The sequence below is a fragment of the Palaemon carinicauda genome, chromosome 3, assembly GCF_036898095.1.
Source record: "Palaemon carinicauda isolate YSFRI2023 chromosome 3, ASM3689809v2, whole genome shotgun sequence".
Lineage (NCBI taxonomy): Eukaryota > Metazoa > Arthropoda > Malacostraca > Decapoda > Palaemonidae > Palaemon > Palaemon carinicauda.
Window position 1 is genome coordinate 171,077,189 of NC_090727.1, and position 22,096 is coordinate 171,099,284.

General features: G+C 42.8%; 1 protein-coding gene across 2 annotated transcripts in view; it reads left to right on the plus strand.

The window, feature by feature from the left end:
• Window positions 1–22,096, plus strand: part of Mnn1 (menin 1) — a 95,558-nt gene that overhangs the window by 44,649 nt on the left and 28,813 nt on the right. For both annotated transcript variants that reach the window (XM_068371130.1, XM_068371131.1), the window contains exons 4-5: window positions 9,195–9,301; window positions 9,435–9,570. In XM_068371130.1, coding sequence (XP_068227231.1) covers window positions 9,195–9,301; window positions 9,435–9,570 — 243 coding nt within the window. The remainder of the gene's footprint in view (window positions 1–9,194; window positions 9,302–9,434; window positions 9,571–22,096) is intronic.

The window sequence follows — 22,096 nt, forward strand, 5'->3', positions numbered from 1 at the left end:
CAATCTCTCCCTCCTCTGACTCGGGATCCAGTACATCTCGGCTTCTATGCTAAGGGGTCTGCAAAGGGGTAGGCCCTCTGGGACTAAGTCCAGACCAAGCTGCAGAAGGGTGCTCGCTAAGAAATAGTGGACGGGGCTCCAGGCTTTTACAATTGGGTCTTTCTGGTGAAAAAGACGACAGGAGGCTGGAGACCAGTCATCGATCTCTCGCCTCTGAACGAGTTTGTCCAACAGACTCAGTTTAGAATGGAGACAGCAGACACGGTCATTCAAGCGGTACATCCAGGGGACTTCATGAGCACACTGGATCTGAGTTACGCTTACTTCCAGATCCCAATACAACCGTCTTCAAGGAAGTACTTCAGTACATTCACGAAGGAAAGAGTTACCAGTTCAAGGTCCTCTGCTTCAGTCTGGCTCATAATGTAGTGACATATCTCAGCTCGTATAAAGCATTTAATGCATAGTTATTTGAGACTTGCAGATAGTATTTCATTATACTCGAGAAATTCTGTGCAATGTGATACTGTAGTCTCATTTGCACAGTACTTCTCCAGAAAAAATGCTCTTATGATGCAAAAAATTTGATGCAAAATTTTTGCAATACTTGTACCCCAATTCAAATTTGTATGCTATTATAGTACACTGGAAGCTTGACATACGATTGCCCTAATATGCGAATGTTTTGAGATACAACAGAAAATTTTTGAAAATATATGCTTTGATATACAACGAAATATTTGAGATACGATTTTGCGATGTGATAGTTCTATAGGCGACCGGTAGATGGCGTTCGGTCTGTTTGTTTGTTGTTGATGCATCCCTAACACTTCGTTGTGTATTTCGTTATATTTCTGCCTATTTTTCGTGTTATTTTGTCTATTTTATTATTTACCATGGGTCCCAAAGCTAAAGACAAAGCAGGTGATAAGAAAAAACCCAAGTAAATGATCTCGAAAATGCAATAATGCTTCCAAAACTAAATAGAATATTTAGTGAGAGAGAGAAATACGAATGATCTCTCTCTCTCTCTCTCTCTCTCTCTCTCTCTCTCTCTCTCTCTCTCTCTCTCTCTCTCTCTCTCTCTCTCTCTTATAGATGAAATCTTTTTTTTCTTTGCTAAATCTCTTTTGACGATGTATAATCAAGCATCACAGAGCTAAAAACTATAAAATATCGTGCATCGGAGGTAGCATGTCTTATTCATAAGGGAATTATTTGATCCGAAAATTGAGGTTGACGACGGACTAGGCAGGGTTGATCAGCTGATTTGAATGTAAACAATGCATAAGATTATAATTCGCTATGTTTTTAATTATAAATACGATACTAAAATGTGAATATTAAGTTCAATATTATTTCATACAGTTAAGTAAAACTCCAGTGAGAAACAAGGACGAAACAAAATGACAAAGAGACGAGATAGGGGGAGGCGGTAGCGTGCGTGCATGTGTTCAGATTGTCTGGACCTTGCGGTAGCACATTCCCTAAGCTAAATACAGTATGCGCTAAATCAAATGAATTAGCAAAATCAATGAATTTGGGAAATGCGGGAAGGTATGAAAAATAGGAATGGGAATACGTGGAATGAGGGATAAGAAGGCGTTTAGAATGATTAATTAGATAAAAATTACGAATGAATGCTAGAAAAGTGAAGATCAATAAAATCGCGAAAAATAAAGACAACCCAAAGAGTTGGCACGATAGGCCCATACCTGAAAGTGATCAAAGTCAGGATAGTGAGGCCAAAAAGGCCAGACATGAAGGTGATGATGATTAAGTGTTTACGTAATTGAAAAAAATAAATAAAAATTAGTTTAGCAATGTTATTTCATTTGTGTTTATTACGTAGTTATTAGTCTACATATGTAAATAAAAAGAAAACATAATCGTTCCCTGCCATCCCTCCCTACCTCCTCATCCTGCTGGCCTCACGTCATCTTTCGTTGTGGTAAGTAGAATTCCTTTATTTTTTGTATTGATTTTATTAAATTTATTATCATTTATCACAATATTATGTTATTTTATCATTGTGTGTTATTACTCGTTTATTTGTGTATAAATTGTGTATATCTATGCAATTTAGCTGTGTTTTGGTGTGGTTTCATAGCGCTAGAACGAATTAATACATATTACATTATTTTAAAGGGGAAAAAATGCTTTGAGATACAACTGTTTTGATATACAACGATGGTAATGGAACGACTTGAATTCGTATATCAAGGTTCCACTGTATTAGTTACTCGTAACCCAAGGTACAGTATTACTGCACTGTACATATAGAGGGCATTTACTGATACCAGTCATGGAACTTAGTATTCTATATCAGAATGGAAATCTATTAATGAGACATTAAGAATTTTAAAGTGGAGGTAAAATCAAATTTCGGACAGGATTGTGAGCAATCAATCTGTATTTTGTTATCTGACTTGAAGGAAGTTGCAGAACTTTATAATTTTGCATTTTTATTTGTGCTTTATGAAATTTTGGATGTCTCATACATGTTGAAGAATTTTGATGGCTGTAGCTGTTGATTTGATTTACTATACTGTATTTTAAATACAGTTTTCAATATTAAACTTACCCGATAATCATGTAGCTGTCAACTCCGTTGCCCGACAGAATTCTACGGGAGGGATACGCCAGCTATCACTATACTAGAAGGGGGTGTACTCACAAGCGCCACCTGTGGCCAGGTACTACAGTACTTGTTGTTGACGCCACCTCACTTTTTCCTCTGTCGTGCTTCCGGCAAGACGTTCTTGGATACGCTTATGATTTTGGAGTATTGTTCACGGTTTGGTGAAGTATTTCTCTAAAATTTGCAGCTATTCGCTATACTAGAAACTTCTATATTAGCTTAGTTAGCTTTTGGAATTAATTTTATTATGGTGACGAAGAGAGTATGAACTCTCTTTCACCTTTAAATGGCCGACCCTTCCCTTAGACGGAAGTGTTGGTGTCTTAGAGAGTATAGACTCTCTTTCTTAATTTTGCTTAACAAAAGTTATAGATTTATTTTATATCTCTCCGCCTTTTATAGGCCTCTTCGATTAACTTCCTTTTATTATAAAATTATTAAAATTAATTTTTATATATTCGACCTTTCCTAATGGTAGGCGGTCTTTTCTTGTACCGAAGTTAATTAACATTGAGCCCGTCATTTCGGTTTTACCTGTTAACATATTATGCTATTTTAATGTTTTTGAAAGAATTTCTTTGATAGTCTCGTACTGTTTTCAAAGTTGAACTAACGTTTTGTTTTGTCTCTGCAGTTGTTGACGTTTCAGAACGTTCAACTTGCGCTCTATCGTTACGATAGAGAGAGAATTTTCACGGTGTCACGTTGCAGTAAGAGTAACCGTGTCTAGCGTTTTGTTCATTCTTTCTTAACTTAATGGTTTTAATTCTACAAAGGAACTTTTCATTTTGGGAAATTTTTTCCTTTAACAATAATATGTTTTAACGATATATATGATTGGGCTCTTCTCTCAGGTTCTAAGTCAAGAGAGAGAGAGAGAGAGAGAGAGATAGAGACGGAGGGAGAAAGAGGAGGATAAACGTTTCGTTCAAGCGAGTAACGTTGTTATCGTTTTTGCTCTTCTCCCTAGTCTCTTTAGGGGAAGAAGGTAAACGTTTCTAGAGTTTTTCTTGTTCTCAAGCTTTATGCGGTGAGAGATTTTAAACGTAGTTTATTTGATCTAGTGTTTAGTCTCTTTCCAGCCACTGAATTATTTATCTTTCATTAGATTTTTCTGTTACATTGTAATTCTGTTTTCGCAATTACTAACTTTTGAGAAAGGATAGAATTGCGTGTTTCAGGTACAAACCACTTAAAGTTTCGAGTTCAGTGAAATAAGTGCAAACAGAAAATCAAAGTGATAAGTGATTAGCGCAAAGTGTGTCAGTGTTCTGCGTGAGGGTACTTCTGTGCGTGTCAGTCGTCCTCCCAGTCCGGGACCTCTTGCAAGCTCCCAAGCCCAGGGGAGAAGCAGTGTCGAAGGGCAAAAGGGTTCGGCAGGCCTTGATCGGCGCACAGAAGTATCCTCGGTGGTTGCGGGCGTGTCTTAAGAGACCGTCACTCCCACCCGCAGACGATTGAGCCCTTATTTTGCTCGTCTGCAGAAGAAATTTTCGGGGAGAAAACGCTGGTCTCAGGTCTCAAGACCTCTTAAACGTAAAGTCCAGACCTATGCCAGACGTACGAAGTTAGAGTTCAACAACCCGGATGCAGTCATTGGGTTAGCTCTGACTCTCCTCAGTCTCAGGTGACTGCACTCCGCCTAAGAGGAGTAAGGTTCTGCCACAACAGATCTCTGCTGTTAAGGCTTTACCTCAGCAGACCTTAGTGTCTGCCGACCCCAAGTGGACTCTACTGCAGTCCATGCAGTCACAACTTTCAGTCTTGATGCGTGAGTGTCGGGCTGAGAAGGTTGCGCCTCCGCCTCCGCCTGCGCTCGCTCTGCCTGACCGCAGTACCGCCTGCCAGGCGTACGATGTTGAGCCACGTTCTGAGTTTACTGTTCCCAGTGGTGTACAGCTCCCTCCGCCTTCCTTAAGGCAACCTCAGCAATGGGATCAGGAGGCTTATACCTCTCTTCCTCCGCTTCCACTTGCTGCTCCACCATTGATGCAACTCTCGGTTGAGGTACAACAACCTCTCCCATCCATGAGTCAGTCTCCTCAGTTCTCGCTGCACCGAGCTCAACCCTCCTCAAGGCAAGCACAACACCTTAGCCTTGCGCCTCAGGAACCTCTACTCGCGAGACAATTACTGCTCGTTCCTCAGGAACTTGCTACTGCGCATCCGCCAACCACTCAGCAAGCGCAACCCTTGAGGCAGCAACCTCATGCTATGAGTCAGCCACCTCAACGCATGCATCTGCCACTTTCTCCTCAACTTGAGAAATAACAAATGACAATATAACACCTCATTACTTTCATACTTGCATTTGTAATCATATACATGTATGCCTACACAAACATTATGATAATGGAGGTTATTTGTCTTACTTATATAAAAATATATATGTATTCCTTGCAATATATTTTTAACAATATCGCAAAATATGGCAAAATATCTTCAAAACAAAAATGAATCATGAGTTATGAAGGTAAGGTAAATATTATGTTGATATTAAAACCCCATGCAAGCATGCATGAAGCACTCTAGCACTGGTCATGGAATTTCTGAGAAATGTTAAACGCCATGCAACACGCTCTGCTTACCTTACAGCATGCTCTACATACAGTATGCTCTGCATACAGCATGCTCTGCATACAGCATGCTCTGCATACAACATGCTCTGCATACAGCATGCTCTGCATTCAGCATGCTCTGCATACAACATGCTCTACATACAGCATGCTCTGCATACAACATGCTCTGCATACAGCATGCTCTGCATACAACATGCTCTGCATACAGCATGCTCTGCATACAACATGCTCTACATACAGCATGCTCTGCATACAGCATGCTCTGCATACAACATGCTCTGCATACCTTACCGCATGCTTCTCAGTCATTCATCTTTGGTTGTTGCCAACTCACTAGACTGTCAAGCAGTTTCATAATGTTGCCTTCTAGTCTGCTGCTTTTGCACCATTGAAACCCTCACTGAGAGAACTTAACTTTTCTCGGATATGGTCCCTGTAGATGAGAAAGTGCTTTTCTCCCTCCTTCTGATATTCCCTTGAGGACTCTGTCATTTGGAGAGGAGCCTTTAGCTGCGTAGCCTCCTATGGACTTTTATTTAAGCATAACATGCTTCCAGGGAAGGTAATGGTTCCATTTCAGTCACTAACCCCGTCTGTTACCACACCTGCTCCCATAGACCTTGAGCTGTGTTGCAAGACATACAGTCCAAGCTTAGTCCTTGTTAAAGGATTTTTTGTTTACGGAGTCAGTGTGTCACTGGGAAGACGTTCAACAACCAGCAGAAGTGACTTGTTGTGACGCAGTGCGGCAACCTCAGCAACCCGATAAGGAGTTGTCTGTACGACCCAGACAGTCTAGACAGCTTCGGGTTGTCACTGTACTTCCTCGCTTCCCCATGGTTGACAGTTCACAGACTGTGCAGCAGTACCATGATCTTGTGTCCGGCTCCGTCAGACGACTGGCTTTTAAGAGCTCCCACAAGTCGTCGCTGTCTGGAGATTCTCAGATGGACTATGGATCTGACCAAGGAACTGGGCCTCCTGGTCAATTTTGAGGAGTCTCAGCTCATCCCATCCCAGACCATTGTCTCCCTGGGTATGGATCTTCAGAGTCGAGCTTTTCGGGTTTTCCGTCGGCCCCAAGGATCTTCCAAGCCCTAGAATGCATCCAGAGCATGCTGAGAAGGAACCGATGCTCAGTCAGGCAGTGGATGAGTCTAACAGGGACACTTTCATCGCTGGCCCTGTTCATCGTGTTAGGGAGAATCCACCTCCCCCCCTTCAGTATCATCTAGCTGCTCACTGGATAAAGGACATGACACTAGAGACGGTCTCAGTTCCTGTTTCCGAAGAGAGGAGGTCTTCTCTCGCGTGTTGTAAGAACAGCTTTCTTCTCAAGGAAGTCTACCTTTGGCTGTTCAGAAACCCGACCGCCGTCTCCTCTCGGACACATCAGACACGGGCTGGGGTGCGACTTTGGACGGACAGGAATGATCGAGAACATGGAATCAGGAGCAAAGGACACTTCACATCAATTGCAGGAGTTGTTGGCGGTTCTTCTGGCCTTGATAAACTTCAAGTCCCTCCAGCTTAACAAAGTGGTGGAGGTGGACTCTGACAACACCACAGCCCTGGCTTACACCTTCAAGCAGGGAGGGACTCTTTCGTGAAGTTGTTCTAGATCGCAAGGGACCTCCTCATCTGGTCTAAAGATCGAAAGCTCACGCTGGTAACGAGGTTCATTCAGGGCGGTATGAATGTCATGGCAGATCACCTCAGCCGGAAGGGTCAGGTCATCCCCACAGAGTGGACCCTTCACAAGAATGTTTGCAGCAGACTTTGGGCCCTGTGGGGTCAACCAACCATAGATCTGTTCGCTACCTCGATAACCTAGAGACTCCTATTGTATTGTTCTCCGATTCCAGACCCAGCAGCAGTTCACGTGGATGCTTTTCTGCTGGATTGGTTCCATCTCGACCTGTATGCATTCCCGCCGTTCAAGATTGTCAACAGGGTACTTCAGAAGTTCTCCTCTCGCAAAGGGACACGGCTGACGTTGGTTGGCTCCGCTCTGGCCCGCGAGAGAATGGTTCTTAGAGGTACTGCAATGGCTGGTCGACATTCCCAGGACTCTTCCTCTAGGAGTGAACCTGCTACGTCTACCTCACGTAAAGAAGGTACACCTCCACGCTCTTCGTCTGACTGCCTGCAGACTTTCGAAAGACTCTCAAGAGCTAGGGGCTTTTCGAAGGAGGCAGCCAGAGCGATTGCCAAAGCAAGGAAAACATCCACTCTCAGAATCTATCAGTCTCAAAGGGAAGTCTTCCGTAGCTGGTACAAGACCAATGCAGTTTCCTCAACCAGTACCACTGTAACCCAGATTGCTGACTTCCTGTTATATCTAAGGAAAGTAAGATCCCTTTCAGCTCCTACGATCAAGGGTTACAGAAGTATGTTGGCAGCGGTTTTCCGCCACAGAGGCTTGGATCTTTCCACCAACAAAGATCTACAGGACCTCCCTAGGTCTTTTGAGACCTCAAAGGAACGTCGGTTGTCCACTCCAGGCTGGAATCTAGACGTGGTCCTAAGGTTCCTTATGTCATCAAGATTTGAACCTCTCCAATCAGCCTCTTTTTAGGACCTCACATTAAAAACTCTTTTCCTCGTGTGCTTGACAACAGCTAAAAGAGTAAGTGAGATCCACGCCTTCAGCAGGATCATTGTTTTCACATCTGAAACGGCTACATGTTCCTTGCAGCTCGGTTTTTGCTAAACGAGCTTCCTTCACGTCCTTGGCCTAAGTCGTTCGAGATCCCAAGCCTGTCCAACTTGGTGGGGAATGAACTGGAGAGAGTACTTTACCCAGTTAGAGCTCTTAGGTACTATCTAATAAGGTCTTAACCTTTACAAGGACAATCAGAAGCCTTATAGTGTGCTATCAAGAAACCTTCTTCCAAGTTCTAAGAACTCAGTTTCTTACTATTCAGGCTTCTGATTAGAGAAACACATTCTCATCTGAAGGAAGAAGACCTTGCTTTGCTGAAGGTAAGGCCACATGAAGTGGGAGCTGTGGCTACTTCAGTGGCCTTCAAACAGAGCCATTCTCTGCAGAGTGTTATGGATGCAACCTATTGGAGAAGCAAGTCAGTGTTCGCATCATTCTATCTCAAAGATGTCCAGTCTCTTTACGAGTACTGCTACACCCTGGGACCATTCGTAGCAACGAATGTAGTAGTAGGCGAGGGCTCAGCCACTACATTCCCATAATCCCATAACCTTTTAACCTTTCTCTTGAATACTTTTTATGGGTTGTACGGTCGGCTAAGAAGCCTTCCACATCCTTGTTGATTTGGCGGGTGGTCAATTCTTTCTTGAGAAGCGCCGAGGTTAAAGGTTGTGATGAGGTCCTTTAGTATGGGTTGCAGCCCTGTATACTTTAGCACCTTTGAGTTGATTCAGCCTTCCAAGAGGAACGCTGCGCTCAGTAAGGAAGACGATCTTATTAAAGGCAGAGTAACGGTTCAAGTCGACTTCCTTACCAGGTACTTATTATTTCATTGTTATTGTGGATAACTGATTATATGAAATACGGGATACTTAGCTATCCTTTAGTCTTGTACACTGGTTTTTCACCCACCCCCCTGGGTGTGAATCAGCTACATGATTATCGGGTAAGTTTAATATTGAAAAATGTTATTTTCATTAGTAAAATAAATTTTTGAATATACTTACCCGATAATCATGATTTAATTGACCCACCCTTCCTCCCCATAGAGAACCAGTGGACCGAGGAAAAAGTGAGGTGGCGTCAACAACAAGTACTGTAGTACCTGGCCACAGGTGGCGCTTGTGAGTACACCCCCTTCTAGTATAGTGATAGCTGGCGTATCCCTCCCGTAGAATTCTGTCGGGCAACGGAGTTGACAGCTACATGATTATCGGGTAAGTATATTCAAAAATTTATTTTACTAATGAAAATAACATTTTTACTGAAGTGTGATGGATTTTCTAAAAATTAGCTATCTTTGTTTCAGGTAAAGGTAACGAAGATAAACGAGGTATACCAGTTACGGAAGAAGTTTATAGCAAGTCTTGGTTATATGTTAATGGGCAACCAGTCATCTGTGACAGACACATGGAGGTTAGTATTGTATTAATTACATACGATTGTATTGCCTCATATATCTTTTGTTGTTGTAAATTTTGTACCTTCATCCAGTTTACATACTGTATTTCTTTTCTAATTAATGAAGCATTTTTACGCCATCTTTTAGGTTGCAACAATAGTGTCAAACATGAACCCTGGTATTAGTGCAACGACCGACTCTGAAGAAGTTATGCTTTTGCAGCAGGCCTTACTATGGTCACTGTATGATGCTGGACATCTAGCCAAATACCCCATGGCAATTGGTAAGACTTCCATTTACAAAGATTTTATTATTATTATTATTATTATTATTATTACTACTCGCTAAGCTTTCCGTCCTAATTGGAAAACCAGGATGCTTTAAGTACAAGGGCTTCGATAGGATAAATAGCTCTGTGAGGAAAGGAAATAAGGAAGCAGATAGAATAGCATACCTGAGTGCACCCTCCTCAAGCAAGAGAACTTTAAAAAACTTTAGTATTTATAGTGTAAGTCCCTATCCCCTGCCTACGGATTTGTCACAGATGGTTAACCAGACTAAAAAAAGTGAGAAAGTTAATTGTAGGAGACTTTGTAATTTAGTTTGAATTTTTATTGTATAATATGATTTCAAAGAACTCAAAATAGGACTCCATATACTTTTTATGAAAAAGGTTCTTTGAAAAATTGATAAATTATTAAAATATGAAAATGAATGATAGCGATTGTATTATTTTAATGGGTAAATATTGTAATATGGAAAGTATTTGCTGTAATTATTTTAGAAGTTTTTGTTAAAGCAAGAAATTATGGTTTGCAGAAATATTTCAGTAATGTGAGTATATGTTCCTACAGGAATACAAACCATAATTTTTTAATAGGAGCATCTCCTTATCAAAGGTGAAATTGACATTAGAGTTTAACAAGATTGTTATAACTACCAGAGGTAAAATGCCTCCCACGTGTCAGTCCGCAAGGCTAGCTCTTTTTTTACTTCAGCCACAAGCCGTACGCATGTGATTTGTCCGTCTGTCAAATTTTGGCTTTTTTTTAATTTTTGCTTCAATTAAATGGATAAGTTTTCAGACATTTAGATGTGTTTGGGTAAACCTGGATAAGTTAAATGAAAAGTACAAGGATATGCTGTGGTTTCAAGGAAAAGCTATAGAAAGTTGGACAGGATTTATGTGCAAACCTGCAAGTAAGCATAATCATCAATGAGGAAGTCAAAGAAGACTGATCGATGAGAGTTGTGTGAGAGAGTGACTACAGAGTTTAAAATACACTGTACTTTGTTAGTCTGTAGGTGTGAGTGCTAAAGGCAGTTCTGTTTATTATTATTATTATTACTATCCAAGCTACAACCCTAATTGGAAAAGCAAGATGCTATAAGCCCAGGGGCTCCAATAGGGAAAAATAGCCCAGTGAGGAAAGGAAATAAGGAAATACATAACTGAAGAGACCAAATTAACAATAAATCATTCTAAAAAAAGTAATGTCAAAAGAGATATATCATATACAAACTATTAACAACGTCAACAACAAATATGTCATATATAAACTATAAAAAGACTCATGTCTGCCTGGTCAACAAAAAAGCATTTGCTCCAACTTTGAACTTTTGAAGTTCTACTGATTCAACAACCCGATTAGGAAGATCATTCCACAACTTGGTAAGAGCTGGAATAAAACTTCTAGAGTACTGCGTAGTATTGAGTCTTATGATGGAGAAGGCCTGGCTGTTAGAATTAACTGCCTGCCTAGTATTACGAACAGGATAGAATTGTCCAGGGAGATCTGAATGTAAAGGATGGTCAGAGTTATGAAAAATCTTATGCAACATGCATAATGAACTAATTGAACGACGGTGCCAGAGATTAATATCTAGATCAGGAATAAGAAATTTAATAGACCGTAAGTTTCTGTCCAACAAATTAAGATGAGAATCAGCAGCTGAAGACCAGACAGGAGAACAGTACTCAAAACAAGGTAGAATAAAACAATTAAAACACTTCTTCAGAATAGATTGATCACCGAATATCTTGAAAGACTTTCTCAATAAGCCAATTTTTTGTGCAATTGAAGAAGACACAGACCTTATATGTTTCTCAAAAGTAAATTTGCTGTCGAGAATCACACCTAAAATTTTTTAAAGAGTCATACAAATTTAAAGAAACATTATCAATACTGAGATCCGGATGTTGAGGAGCCACCGTCCTTGACCTACTTATAATCATACTTTGAGTTTTGTTAGGATTCAACTTCATACCCCATAATTTGCACCATGCACTAATTTTAGCTAAATCTCTATTAAGGGATTCACCAACCCCAGATCTACATTCAGGGGATGGAATTGATGCAAAGAGAGTAGCATCATCTGCATATGCAACAAGCTTATTTTCAATATTTAACTTAGCCGGTGATTATAATAGCTGCAGCTCTGCTGCTCGACAGAAAACTCTACGGAAAAAATCCGCCAGCGATCGCTATGCAGGTAGGGGGTGTACTTCAACAGCGCCATCTGTCGTCCAAGTACCCAGTACTCATTGTAAACAAAGAACTCAATTTTCTCTCTGTCGTGCTACCGGAAAGACCTACTAATTCGCTGTTGCTAACTGGATTTGTTTTCACAACTATTTGGTGAAGTACACTATTCTAGTTTTGAGCTTTCGCTGTGCAGGCTTTCTCTTCAATAAATCCTTGCATTCTTTTTTTGATATCGGATTATTTGTTGATGACTTTGGATAGTTTTTGAATTCCCCTTTGACCAATTCAAAATGGCTGACCCTTCTCAAGTCCCAAAATTCAGGAAGTGTAATGCTAGGGACTGTTCAAGGCGTCTTCCGAAGGCCTCTATCGATCCTCACACCGTTTGTTCCAATTGTCGGGATAAAACCTGTCAATTGGAAGATCGATGTGAGGAATGCGTTGGGCTTTCGGAATTCGATTTTATCGAATTCCAAAAATATACACGTAGGCTAGAGAGAGATAGAGTCAGGAGAAGTTCATCTCGTTCTGTTGATTTTTCCTCTCCTCATGCCCCACAACCTATTCCTTCCCCTGTAGTGGTTGCTCCTAATCCCCCTTCTGGCACTCAGGAACCTTCGATGGCTGATATGATGCGTGCCATCCAATCTCTGGGTGAGAGAGTTGAGTCCCTGGCTAGTGACCGTAACCAGCTCATGGCGGACGTCAAGGAGCTAAAGTGTAAAAGTGCAGTGGGAAGTGATAAAGTGAGTGATAGTGTTGTGGATAGTGTTGCGCTTGAGGGTTCGTCTGTTCGTGCCTGTCGTCCTCCTAGTCCGGGACCTCTTGCAAGCTCCCAAGTCCAGGTGAGAAGCAATGTCGTACGACGCATGGGTTCGAGAGGCTTTAATCAGCGAACAGACGTTCCCTCCGTGGTTTCGGGCGTATCTACCCAAGATCGCCCCACCCACACAAAGACGAGAGAGCCCATTTATTCCTCGTCTGCGGAAGAGGTTTCTCGCAAGAAACCATGGACCAAGGTCTCACAATCACTTAAGCGCAAGTCGGTCCCTTCCGCGCAAGTCCAACAGCCCAGTTGTAGCCACTGGGTCAGTTCGGACTCGCTGCAGTCTTCCGATGACTGCTCACCTCCTAAGAGAGGCAAAGCGGTACCGCCTCAGGCAGTTACACCGTCTGTCGCCGCACCTGCTCCTGCAGACCCTAAGTGGTCTTTGCTGCAGACCATGCAGTCCCAATTAACGTCTCTGATGCAGGACTTTCGTGCGGAGAAGGTTGCTGCTGCACCAGCCTCTTGCCTACAACCAACCACACACTCGGTTGTGCGTCCTGTGGACGCTGAGGCGACCTTGCGCACTCCAGCTGAGAGAGTCCCGCCACCCATGCGTTCCAGTGTGCCCTGCCAGCCGCATGTTGACGTTCAGCGACGCACGGAGCCTTCCGTTGACGTTCGCGAGGTACAACAACCGTCAGAGTTGTTTTGTTTTGACGCGGTGCGTCAACCTCCGCAACCCAGTGTGGTTGCCACTGCTCACCCTCATCAGATTAGACAGTCTGGAGTAGACGCTGTGCGTCCCCGCGCTGCTATGGTTGTTGCCAGCTCACAGACTGGGCAACAGTTCCATGACGTTGCGTCCGGTTCAGTCACGCGTGCACCCGTGCGACCGGACTCAGCTAACCAGCCGTTACCTACTCCATTGCCGCTTCCTCCTCAATACTCGGATGATGGACTTTCTGAGGATGATGATGCGGCACACGTTGATGAACCACATTCGGACCTTGACGAGCCTAAGTCCACGCAACCCTCTTTGGACTTTAGAAAAGTTCTTGCTCTGTTCAAAGAGATTTTTCCGGACCAGTTTGTGTCTGTGGCTCCGCGCTCTCCTCTGTCAGAGTTTGTATTAGGTACGCCGTCATCCTCGCCTGCCTTTACTAGACTCGTCCTCGCACGCTCGTCCAAGAGAGCTTTACGAGTGATAGGAGAATGGATGCAGTCCAAAAAGAGTCTAGGGAAGACAGCCTTTACGTTTCCCCCTGCTAGACTCTCTTCCAGATCGAGCGTCTGGTATGCCACGGGAGAAGTTCTCGGCTTGGGAGTTCCTGCCTCTGCCCAGGGCGACTTCTCAAGTCTTGTAGACTCTCCCCGCAGGCTAGCCATGAGACGCTCTAAGATATGTTGGTCATCTTCGGACCTAGACCACCTGTTGAAAGGGATATTTAGAGCCTTCGAGGTCTTCAACTTTTTAGACTGGTGTCTGGGAGCTTTGAGCAGGAAGATCTCCCCGACAGAGAAGGAAACTTCCTTGCTCATCATGTCCTGCATGGACAAGGCCATTCGTGACGGGTCTAATGAGCTTGCTGCATCGTTCGTATCCGGAGTCCTCAAGAAGCGTGAGAACCTTTGCTCTTTCCTGTCAGCTGGATTGACACCTTGTCAAAGATCCGAACTTCTGTTTGCTCCTCTTTCTAAGTGCCTTTTTCCAGAGGACTTGATTAAGGAGATTGCTGCTTCTTTGATACAGAAGGACACTCATGACCTGGTTGCGTCCTCTGCCCGCAAAGCCACCCCTTTGCCTACCTTGTCAGTTAGACCAAGGATGGACACTCCAGCGTCCCGATTTATTCCGCCCTTTCGTGGCAGAGCCTCCAGCAGAGGAGGTGCTCGTGCCGAAGGGAGACGTGGGAAGAAGAAAGGAACCAAGTCCTTTAAAGGCAGAGTCTGACTGCCAACTTCTTCAGACAGCAGTGGGAGCCAGACTCAAGAACTTCTGGCAGACCTGGGAGAAGAGAGGCGCAGATGCACAATCTGTGAAGTTGTTCAGAGAGGGGTACAAGATCCCGTTTGTACGAAAACCCCCTCTAGCAACGTCTCCCATCGATCTCTCTCCCAGGTACAGAGAGGAAGACAAGAGACGAGCATTGAAACAGGAGGTGTCTCTCTTACTAGAAAAGGGAGCGGTAGTCAAAGTCCTGGACCATCAAACCCCGGGCTTCTACAACCGTCTCTTCTTAGTGGCAAAGAAGACAGGAGGGTGGAGGCCGGTGCTAGACGTCAGTGCGCTGAATGTCTTTGTCACAAAGCAGACGTTCTCCATGGAGACCACAAAGTCCGTTCTAGCAGCGGTCAGAAGGGAAGACTGGATGGTCTCTTTAGACCTAAGGGACGCATACTTCCACGTCCCCATCCACCCAGACTCCCAACCTTTTCTGAGATTTGTTTACGAAAAGGTTGTCTACCAGTTTCAAGCCCTGTGCTTTGGCCTAAGCACAGCTCCTCTTGTGTTTACGAGGCTGATGAGGAATGTAGCCAAATTCCTTCATTTAGCGGACATCCGAGCCTCCCTCTATTTGGACGACTGGCTTCTAAGAGCTTCTTCCAGTCGTCGCTGTCTGAAGGATCTAAAGTGGACTCTAGATCTGACCAAGGAATTGGGTCTCCTTGTCAATATGGAAAAGTCTCAAGTGGTCCCATCCCAAACTATTGTGTATTTAGGGATGGAGATTCACAGTCTAGCTTTTCGGGCTTTTCCGGCTTTTCCATCGGCCCCCAGAACAAGTCAAGCCCTGTTATGCATCCAGAACATGCTGAAGAAGGAACGATGTTCAGTCAGGCAGTGGATGAGTCTGATAGGGACACTATCATCCCTGGAACAGTTCGTATCATTAGGAAGACTACACCTCCGTCCTCTTCAATATCACCTAGCTGTTTACTGGAAAAAGGACAAGACGCTAGAAGCGGTCTCGATCCCCATTTCCGAGAAGATGAAGTCTTGCCTGACTTGGTGGAAGGACAGTATCAGCCTCAGAGAGGGTCAGCCCCTGGCTGTTCAGACTCCCAACCACGTTCTCTTCTCGGACGCATCGGACACAGGCTGGGGCGCGACATTGGACGGTCGGGAATGCTCGGGAACTTGGAACTCGAGTCAAAGGACAATGCATATCAACTGCAAGGAGCTACTGGCAGTTCATCTGGCCTTGAAAAGCTTCAAGTCTCTCCTTCAAGGCAAAGTGGTGGAGGTGAACTCGGACAACACCACGGCTTTGGCGTACATCTCCAAGCAAGGAGGGACCCACTCTATGACGTTGTACGAGATCGCAAGGGACCTCCTCACCTGGTCAAAAGGTCTAAACATTTCACTAGTAACGAGGTTCATCCAAGGCAACTTGAATGTCATGGCAGATTGCCTCAGTCGGAAGGGACAAATCATTCCAACAGAATGGACCCTACACAAGGATGTGTGCAAGAGACTTTGGGCCACATGGGGCCAGCCAACCATAGATCTCTTCGCAACCTCGATGACCAAGAGGCTCCCAATATATTGCTCACCAATCCCGGACCCAGCAGCAGTTCATATAGATGCCTTTCTCCTAGATTGGTCACATCTAGACCTATATGCATTCCCCCCGTTCAAGATTGTCAACAAGGTACTGCAGAAGTTCTCTCACGAAGGGACAAGGTTGACGTTAGTTGCTCCCCTCTGGCCCGCGAGAGAATGGTTCACCGAGGTACTTCGATGGCTAGTGGACGTTCCCAGAACTCTTCCTCTAAGGGTGGACCTTCTACGTCAGCCACACGTAAAGAAGGTACACCAAGGCCTCCACGCTCTTCGTCTGACTGCCTTCAGACTATCGAAAGACTCTCAAGAGCTAGAGGCTTTTCGAAGGAGGCAGCCAGGGCGATTGCTAGAGCAAGGAGGACATCCACCCTTAGAGTCTACCAATCGAAGTGGGAAGTCTTCCGAAACTGGTGCAAGTCAGTATCGGTATCCTCGACCAGTACCTCTGTAACTCAAATAGCTGACTTCCTTTTATACCTGAGGAAAGAACGATCTCTTTCAGCTCCCACTATCAAGGGTTACAGAAGCATGTTGGCATCAGTCTTCTGTCACAGAGGCTTAGATCTTTCCAACAACAAAGATCTACAGGACCTCCTTAAGTCTTTTGAGACCACGAAGGAGCGTCGTTTGGCTACACCTGGTTGGAATTTAGACGTGGTACTAAGATTCCTCATGTCAGAAAGGTTCGAGCCGCTTCAATCAGCCTCCTTTAAAGATCTCACTTTAAAGACACTTTTCCTGGTTTGCTTAGCCACAGCTAAAAGAGTCAGTGAGATTCACGCCTTCAGCAGGAACATCGGACTTTCATCTGAAACGGCTACATGTTCTCTACAACTTGGTTTTCTAGCCAAAAACGAGCTACCTTCTCGTCCTTGGCCGAAATCGTTCGATATTCCAAGCCTATCAAATATGGTTGGAAATGAACTAGAAAGAGTCTTATGCCCTGTGAGAGCTCTTAAGTTCTATTTAAGACGAACTAAACCTTTACGAGGACAGTCAGAAGCTTTATGGTGTTCAGTTAAGAAACCATCTTCGCCTATGTCAAAGAATGCTTTATCCTATTTTATCAGACTGTTAATACGAGAAGCTCATTCACATCTGAGTGAGGAAGACCAAGCTTTGCTGAAGGTAAGGACACATGAAGTTAGAGCTGTCGCAACTTCAGTGGCCTTTAAACAAAATAGATCTCTGCGAAGTATAATGGACGCAACCTATTGGAGAAGCAAGTCAGTGTTCGCGTCTTTTTATCTTAAGGATGTCCAGTCTCTTTACGAGAACTGCTACACTCTGGGACCATTCGTAGCAGCGAGTGCAGTAGTGGGTGAGGGCTCAACCACTACAATTCCCTAATTCCATAACCTTTTTAATCTTTCTCTTGAAATGTTTTTTATTGTTGTTTTTGGGTTGTCCGGAAGGCTAAGAAGCCTTTCGCATCCTGGTTGATTTGGCGGGTGGTCAAATTCTTTTCTTGAGAAGCGCCTAGATTAGAGGTTTTGATGAGGTTCTGTGGTATGGGTTGCAACCCTTGATACTTCAGATCCTAGGGGTCGCTCAGCATCCTAAGAGGATCGCGAGACTCCGTAAGGAAGACGTACTTAAAAAGGCAGAGTAATTGTTCAAGTCGACTTCCTTACCAGGTACCTATTTATTTTATTTTTGTTATTTTGATAACTTCTAAAATGAAATAAAAAATCCTTAGCTCATAATAATGTAAACATATATTGCTGGTCTCTACCCACCCCCCTGGGTGTGAATCAGCTATTATAATCACCGGCTAAGTTAAATATTGAAAAATGTTATTTTGATAATAAAATAAATTTTTGAATATACTTACCCGGTGATTATAAATTAAAGGACCCTCCCTTCCTCCCCAATAGAGACGCAGTGGACCGAGGAGAAAATTGAGTTCTTTGTTTACAATGAGTACTGGGTACTTGGACGACAGATGGCGCTGTTGAAGTACACCCCCTACCTGCATAGCGATCGCTGGCGGATTTTTTCCGTAGAGTTTTCTGTCGAGCAGCAGAGCTGCAGCTATTATAATCACCGGTTAAGTATATTCAAAAATTTATTTTATTATCAAAATAACATTTTTCTAGGCCAAACCACATGTCATGTGTATATAGTATGAAAAGTAATGGGCCTAGAACACTACCCTGTGGAACACCGGATATCACATTCCTATACTCACTATGGTGCCCATCAACAACAACTCTTTGGGATCTACTACTTAAAAAATCAATAATAATGCTGAGAAACGACCCACCCACTCCCAACTGTTTCAGTTTGAAAACGAGGGCCTCATGATTAACACGGTCAAAGGTAGCACTAAAATCAAGGCCAATCATACGAACTTCCCGACCACAATCAAGGGATTTCTGTACTGCATTGGAGATTGTAAGAAGGGCATCACATGCTCCAAGGCCTTTACGAAAACCAAATTGCAAACTAGGGAATAGATGATTACCTTCAGCAAACCTATTAAGACGTTTTTCCAGAAGACGTTCAAAAACTTTAGATAATATGGGAGTTATGGAAATTGGGCGGTAATCAGTGGGACTTGAGCTACCACAAACACATTTACATAGAGGAGTAACATTACCAATTCTCCAACAAGTGCTAAAAGCTCCTCTTCTTGCTAACTTGCGTAAAATAACAGATAACTTTGGAGCTAAGAAATCGGCTGTCTTTATAAAAAACAAAGGAAAAATACCATTAGGGTCTACACCTCCATAAGCATCAAGGTCCATCAACAGAGCTTTAATCTCACGAGATCGAAAAGCTAAACTAGTTAGTTTAGCCTCAGGAAAACAGGAATGAGGAAGTTCAAGTTTTTCATTACTCTGTTTACTGTCAAAAACATCAGCCAAAAGGGTTGCCTTTTCCTTTGGACAGTGAGTGACTGAGCCATCTGGTTTAAGTAAAGGAGGAACTGTTGCATCGACACCAAAGAGTGCAGATTTAAGGGTAGACCACCATTTATGTTCCTGAGTTGTACCAGAGGGTTTCTTTTATGATCTGAAGGGGAAGTAGTTAGCTAATCAGACCTTCAACCTCTTCAGGGTTTTTTTTTTTTTTTTTTTATCCAAGAGCCTGTTTCTTTGTATGAAGTAGGCAAAAAAATCTTGTTATACTCTCCCAGTTCTATTCTTGGTTCAGATCGTGCTTGCTGTTCGAGGATAGATCTTTTATCCTAGGTGATAGTTAGGAGTCTTGAGTTTTCAAATATCCAATGCTGCCAGGAAAAGTGGGGCCGACGTTCTTACATTCGATCATGATTCCAATGAAATTGGCAAGGCTACTGGGTTTTCTGAGAGTAGGATCTACAGACATTGATTTGCACTTTGGTGCTTCTCATGAATCAAAAGACCTCACCGGAGTTGGTCATGTCGTACCTGATCGTGGGCTAAAGAATTCTCTGCAGCCTAGCTGGTCGAGTAAGATCCTGCCTCTCGCAGTCTCTTGACAAAAATGACCATACTTACCTTTGGGTAGGAGCTCGTCTCCTCTCTGTCATTCTCACAGTTTCTGCATTGGAGATAGGATTGCCTGTAGAGAGGCTCTGGTCTGCTCCTTGAGTCGGCTGCCAAGAAGTCCTTTCCCATGGCGAACCTCCAGGTGGTTTCCTGTACAGTATTGATCATTGGTTGGATACAGTCACTTACTTCACCATTACTTGGGATTTGTCAAATCCATAGAATTTTGTGTAGTGCAGTAAATTGGTTTTGTCTACTTACTTACTTACTCACTTTGATGGATGCTTCTCTGGTGTGTACAGCAGGGGAACCCCACTCTCTACAGGACCTCCACTGTCGTTTTACTTTGTTCGTTCAGAGTATTTAACATTTCATATCACATATTGTTCATTTACTGTTAAATTGTCATTGTCAAAAGACTCATGAAATAAGAAAGTCTTCAGTTTCCTCTTGAACCCTAATGTCTTCAATCATTCGAATGTTTCGTGGGAGCTTATTATATAGTCTCGGGGCCGCATATGTAAAGGCTCTGGAGCCTAAAGTAGACATGTATCTAGGTTCCAACAGTTTGAAGCCATCTGTAACTATTCTCATGTCGACACGATTTGTTGGCTGCGCAATGTGTAGCAATTCTTTTAAGTATTTTGGATGCCCAGTTCTAATAACTTGGTGGGTTATTGTACATATTTTAAATTAAATTCTCGCTTTAATCAGCAGCCAGCGTAAATCGATTAGTATAGGGGGGGACAACATTGAAGTGGAGTAAGGCTAGCCATAGCTCCTCATCCATCATGTGGTTACCTACGATAGTTAAGGCCCTACATATGTGGCTACACCATCAGGATTTGGCTTTCTACCTAGCCTGGCCTATGCAGATAGGTGGTAGACATAAGAATTGAGGAAGAGAAGGGGAAGCTGAAGTCGTCAGTTTCCTCCAGCTGCTGTGAGGATGGGTAATGTGATAGTGGCATGGAGCAGAACAAGGAATTGATAAAGTCCTTTAAAGTGAATGCTGCCTACCCTTCAATGAATTCCATCTCCCCCCCCCCCCACTTATGTTACAAAGTTAAAATCGTACAAATCTATGAATGCAAAATTCTTATAAGTCAAAATTGTCATGAAAAAATTTAGATAAGTAAAAAAGATAATTGTTTAAATAAGCAAATTATATGCAATACTTTGTAACTATTCCTCCACATCTCTGTTCTCAATTTCTAATGACTGAAATTTTACTGGCTGAAACATCTAAATATTTCTTTTGAGATGACTGTTGAGCAAAACCTGCTAATGATTGAACCATATGGATTTCTTGTAAGTTTTATATATGTTAAAAACTCCAAATACTTGGATGGCAACAACCAACGGTTACTAAGAAACTGTTGTGCCACTCTTCCACTGCATTATTTGTTCTTGGAAGTTCATCTGCTGTTCTGTTGTACATATTCCACAAGTCTATTCTAAACAATGGTTCCCACCGTCTTTCTCTTTGCCATGGTCGTCCTAAGTACATGGCTCTTTATTATTGGGCTGAGGTATAACTGATGAATTTTATTGGGTGTTCCTGGAAATGAGGAGGCAGATTTACTGGCAAAGAATGCTGCTGCTGAATTGCTACCAAGCAGCTGTCCAATCTGTAATGATTTCTTTTTTTTTACCAAGCATTAGGGGTTTAATTTGTAATAATTGGCAACAGCATTGGAAAAGTTCGGATGGAAATAAGATAAGAGAAATAATGAATGTTATATCTCCTTGGAGGTATAGCATGATGCCCCAAAAGTGGGAGACTACTCTACGTTGTCTTTACATTGGTCACACTCGGTTGACATATGAGTAATTGATGACTGGCCAACATCAGCCATATTTGATGACCGTTTGGTACCCCTGAGTGTGAGACATTTGTTGCCCGAATGCCCCACTTTTGGCATCTTAAGAAATAGATATCTGTTCAAAGCTCGAGGTGTGGACGGCAGATTAATCCTTGATAAGATTCTTGTGCAGGATGTGTTGTATTATGCTAGCAATATTTTTAGATTTATTTCAAAAACAGATCTTCTGAAAGCTATTTAACTTTTACAAGGACATTGCTTTTATGGTTCTAAATTTAATTTTCTTTTATTGTTTATTTATTACAAAGTATGTTGGCATCAATGACCTTCAATGTCAGGATGCCAGAAAACTTAAAATCAATCAATCATGCATCCACAATCATAGCAGGATTTATGAGCAGCAGTGTATATTAGGACAGGATTTATGAGAAACAGTATATTAGGAAAAAGTACACTGCTTCTTATAAATCCTGCTATGATTGTGGATGCATGATTGATTGATTTTAAGTTTTCTGGCATCCAGACATTGAAAGTCATTGATGCCGATATACTTTGTTGTAAATAAACCTTGATCCTAGAAATGGCATCACGTTTCAAAGTTATTAGTTATTTAAAACCTGTCATAAAGAGCTCAGAAAAGTATGGTGTCTCAGTCGAGAAACCAAAGTTTCTGAACATATAAAATAT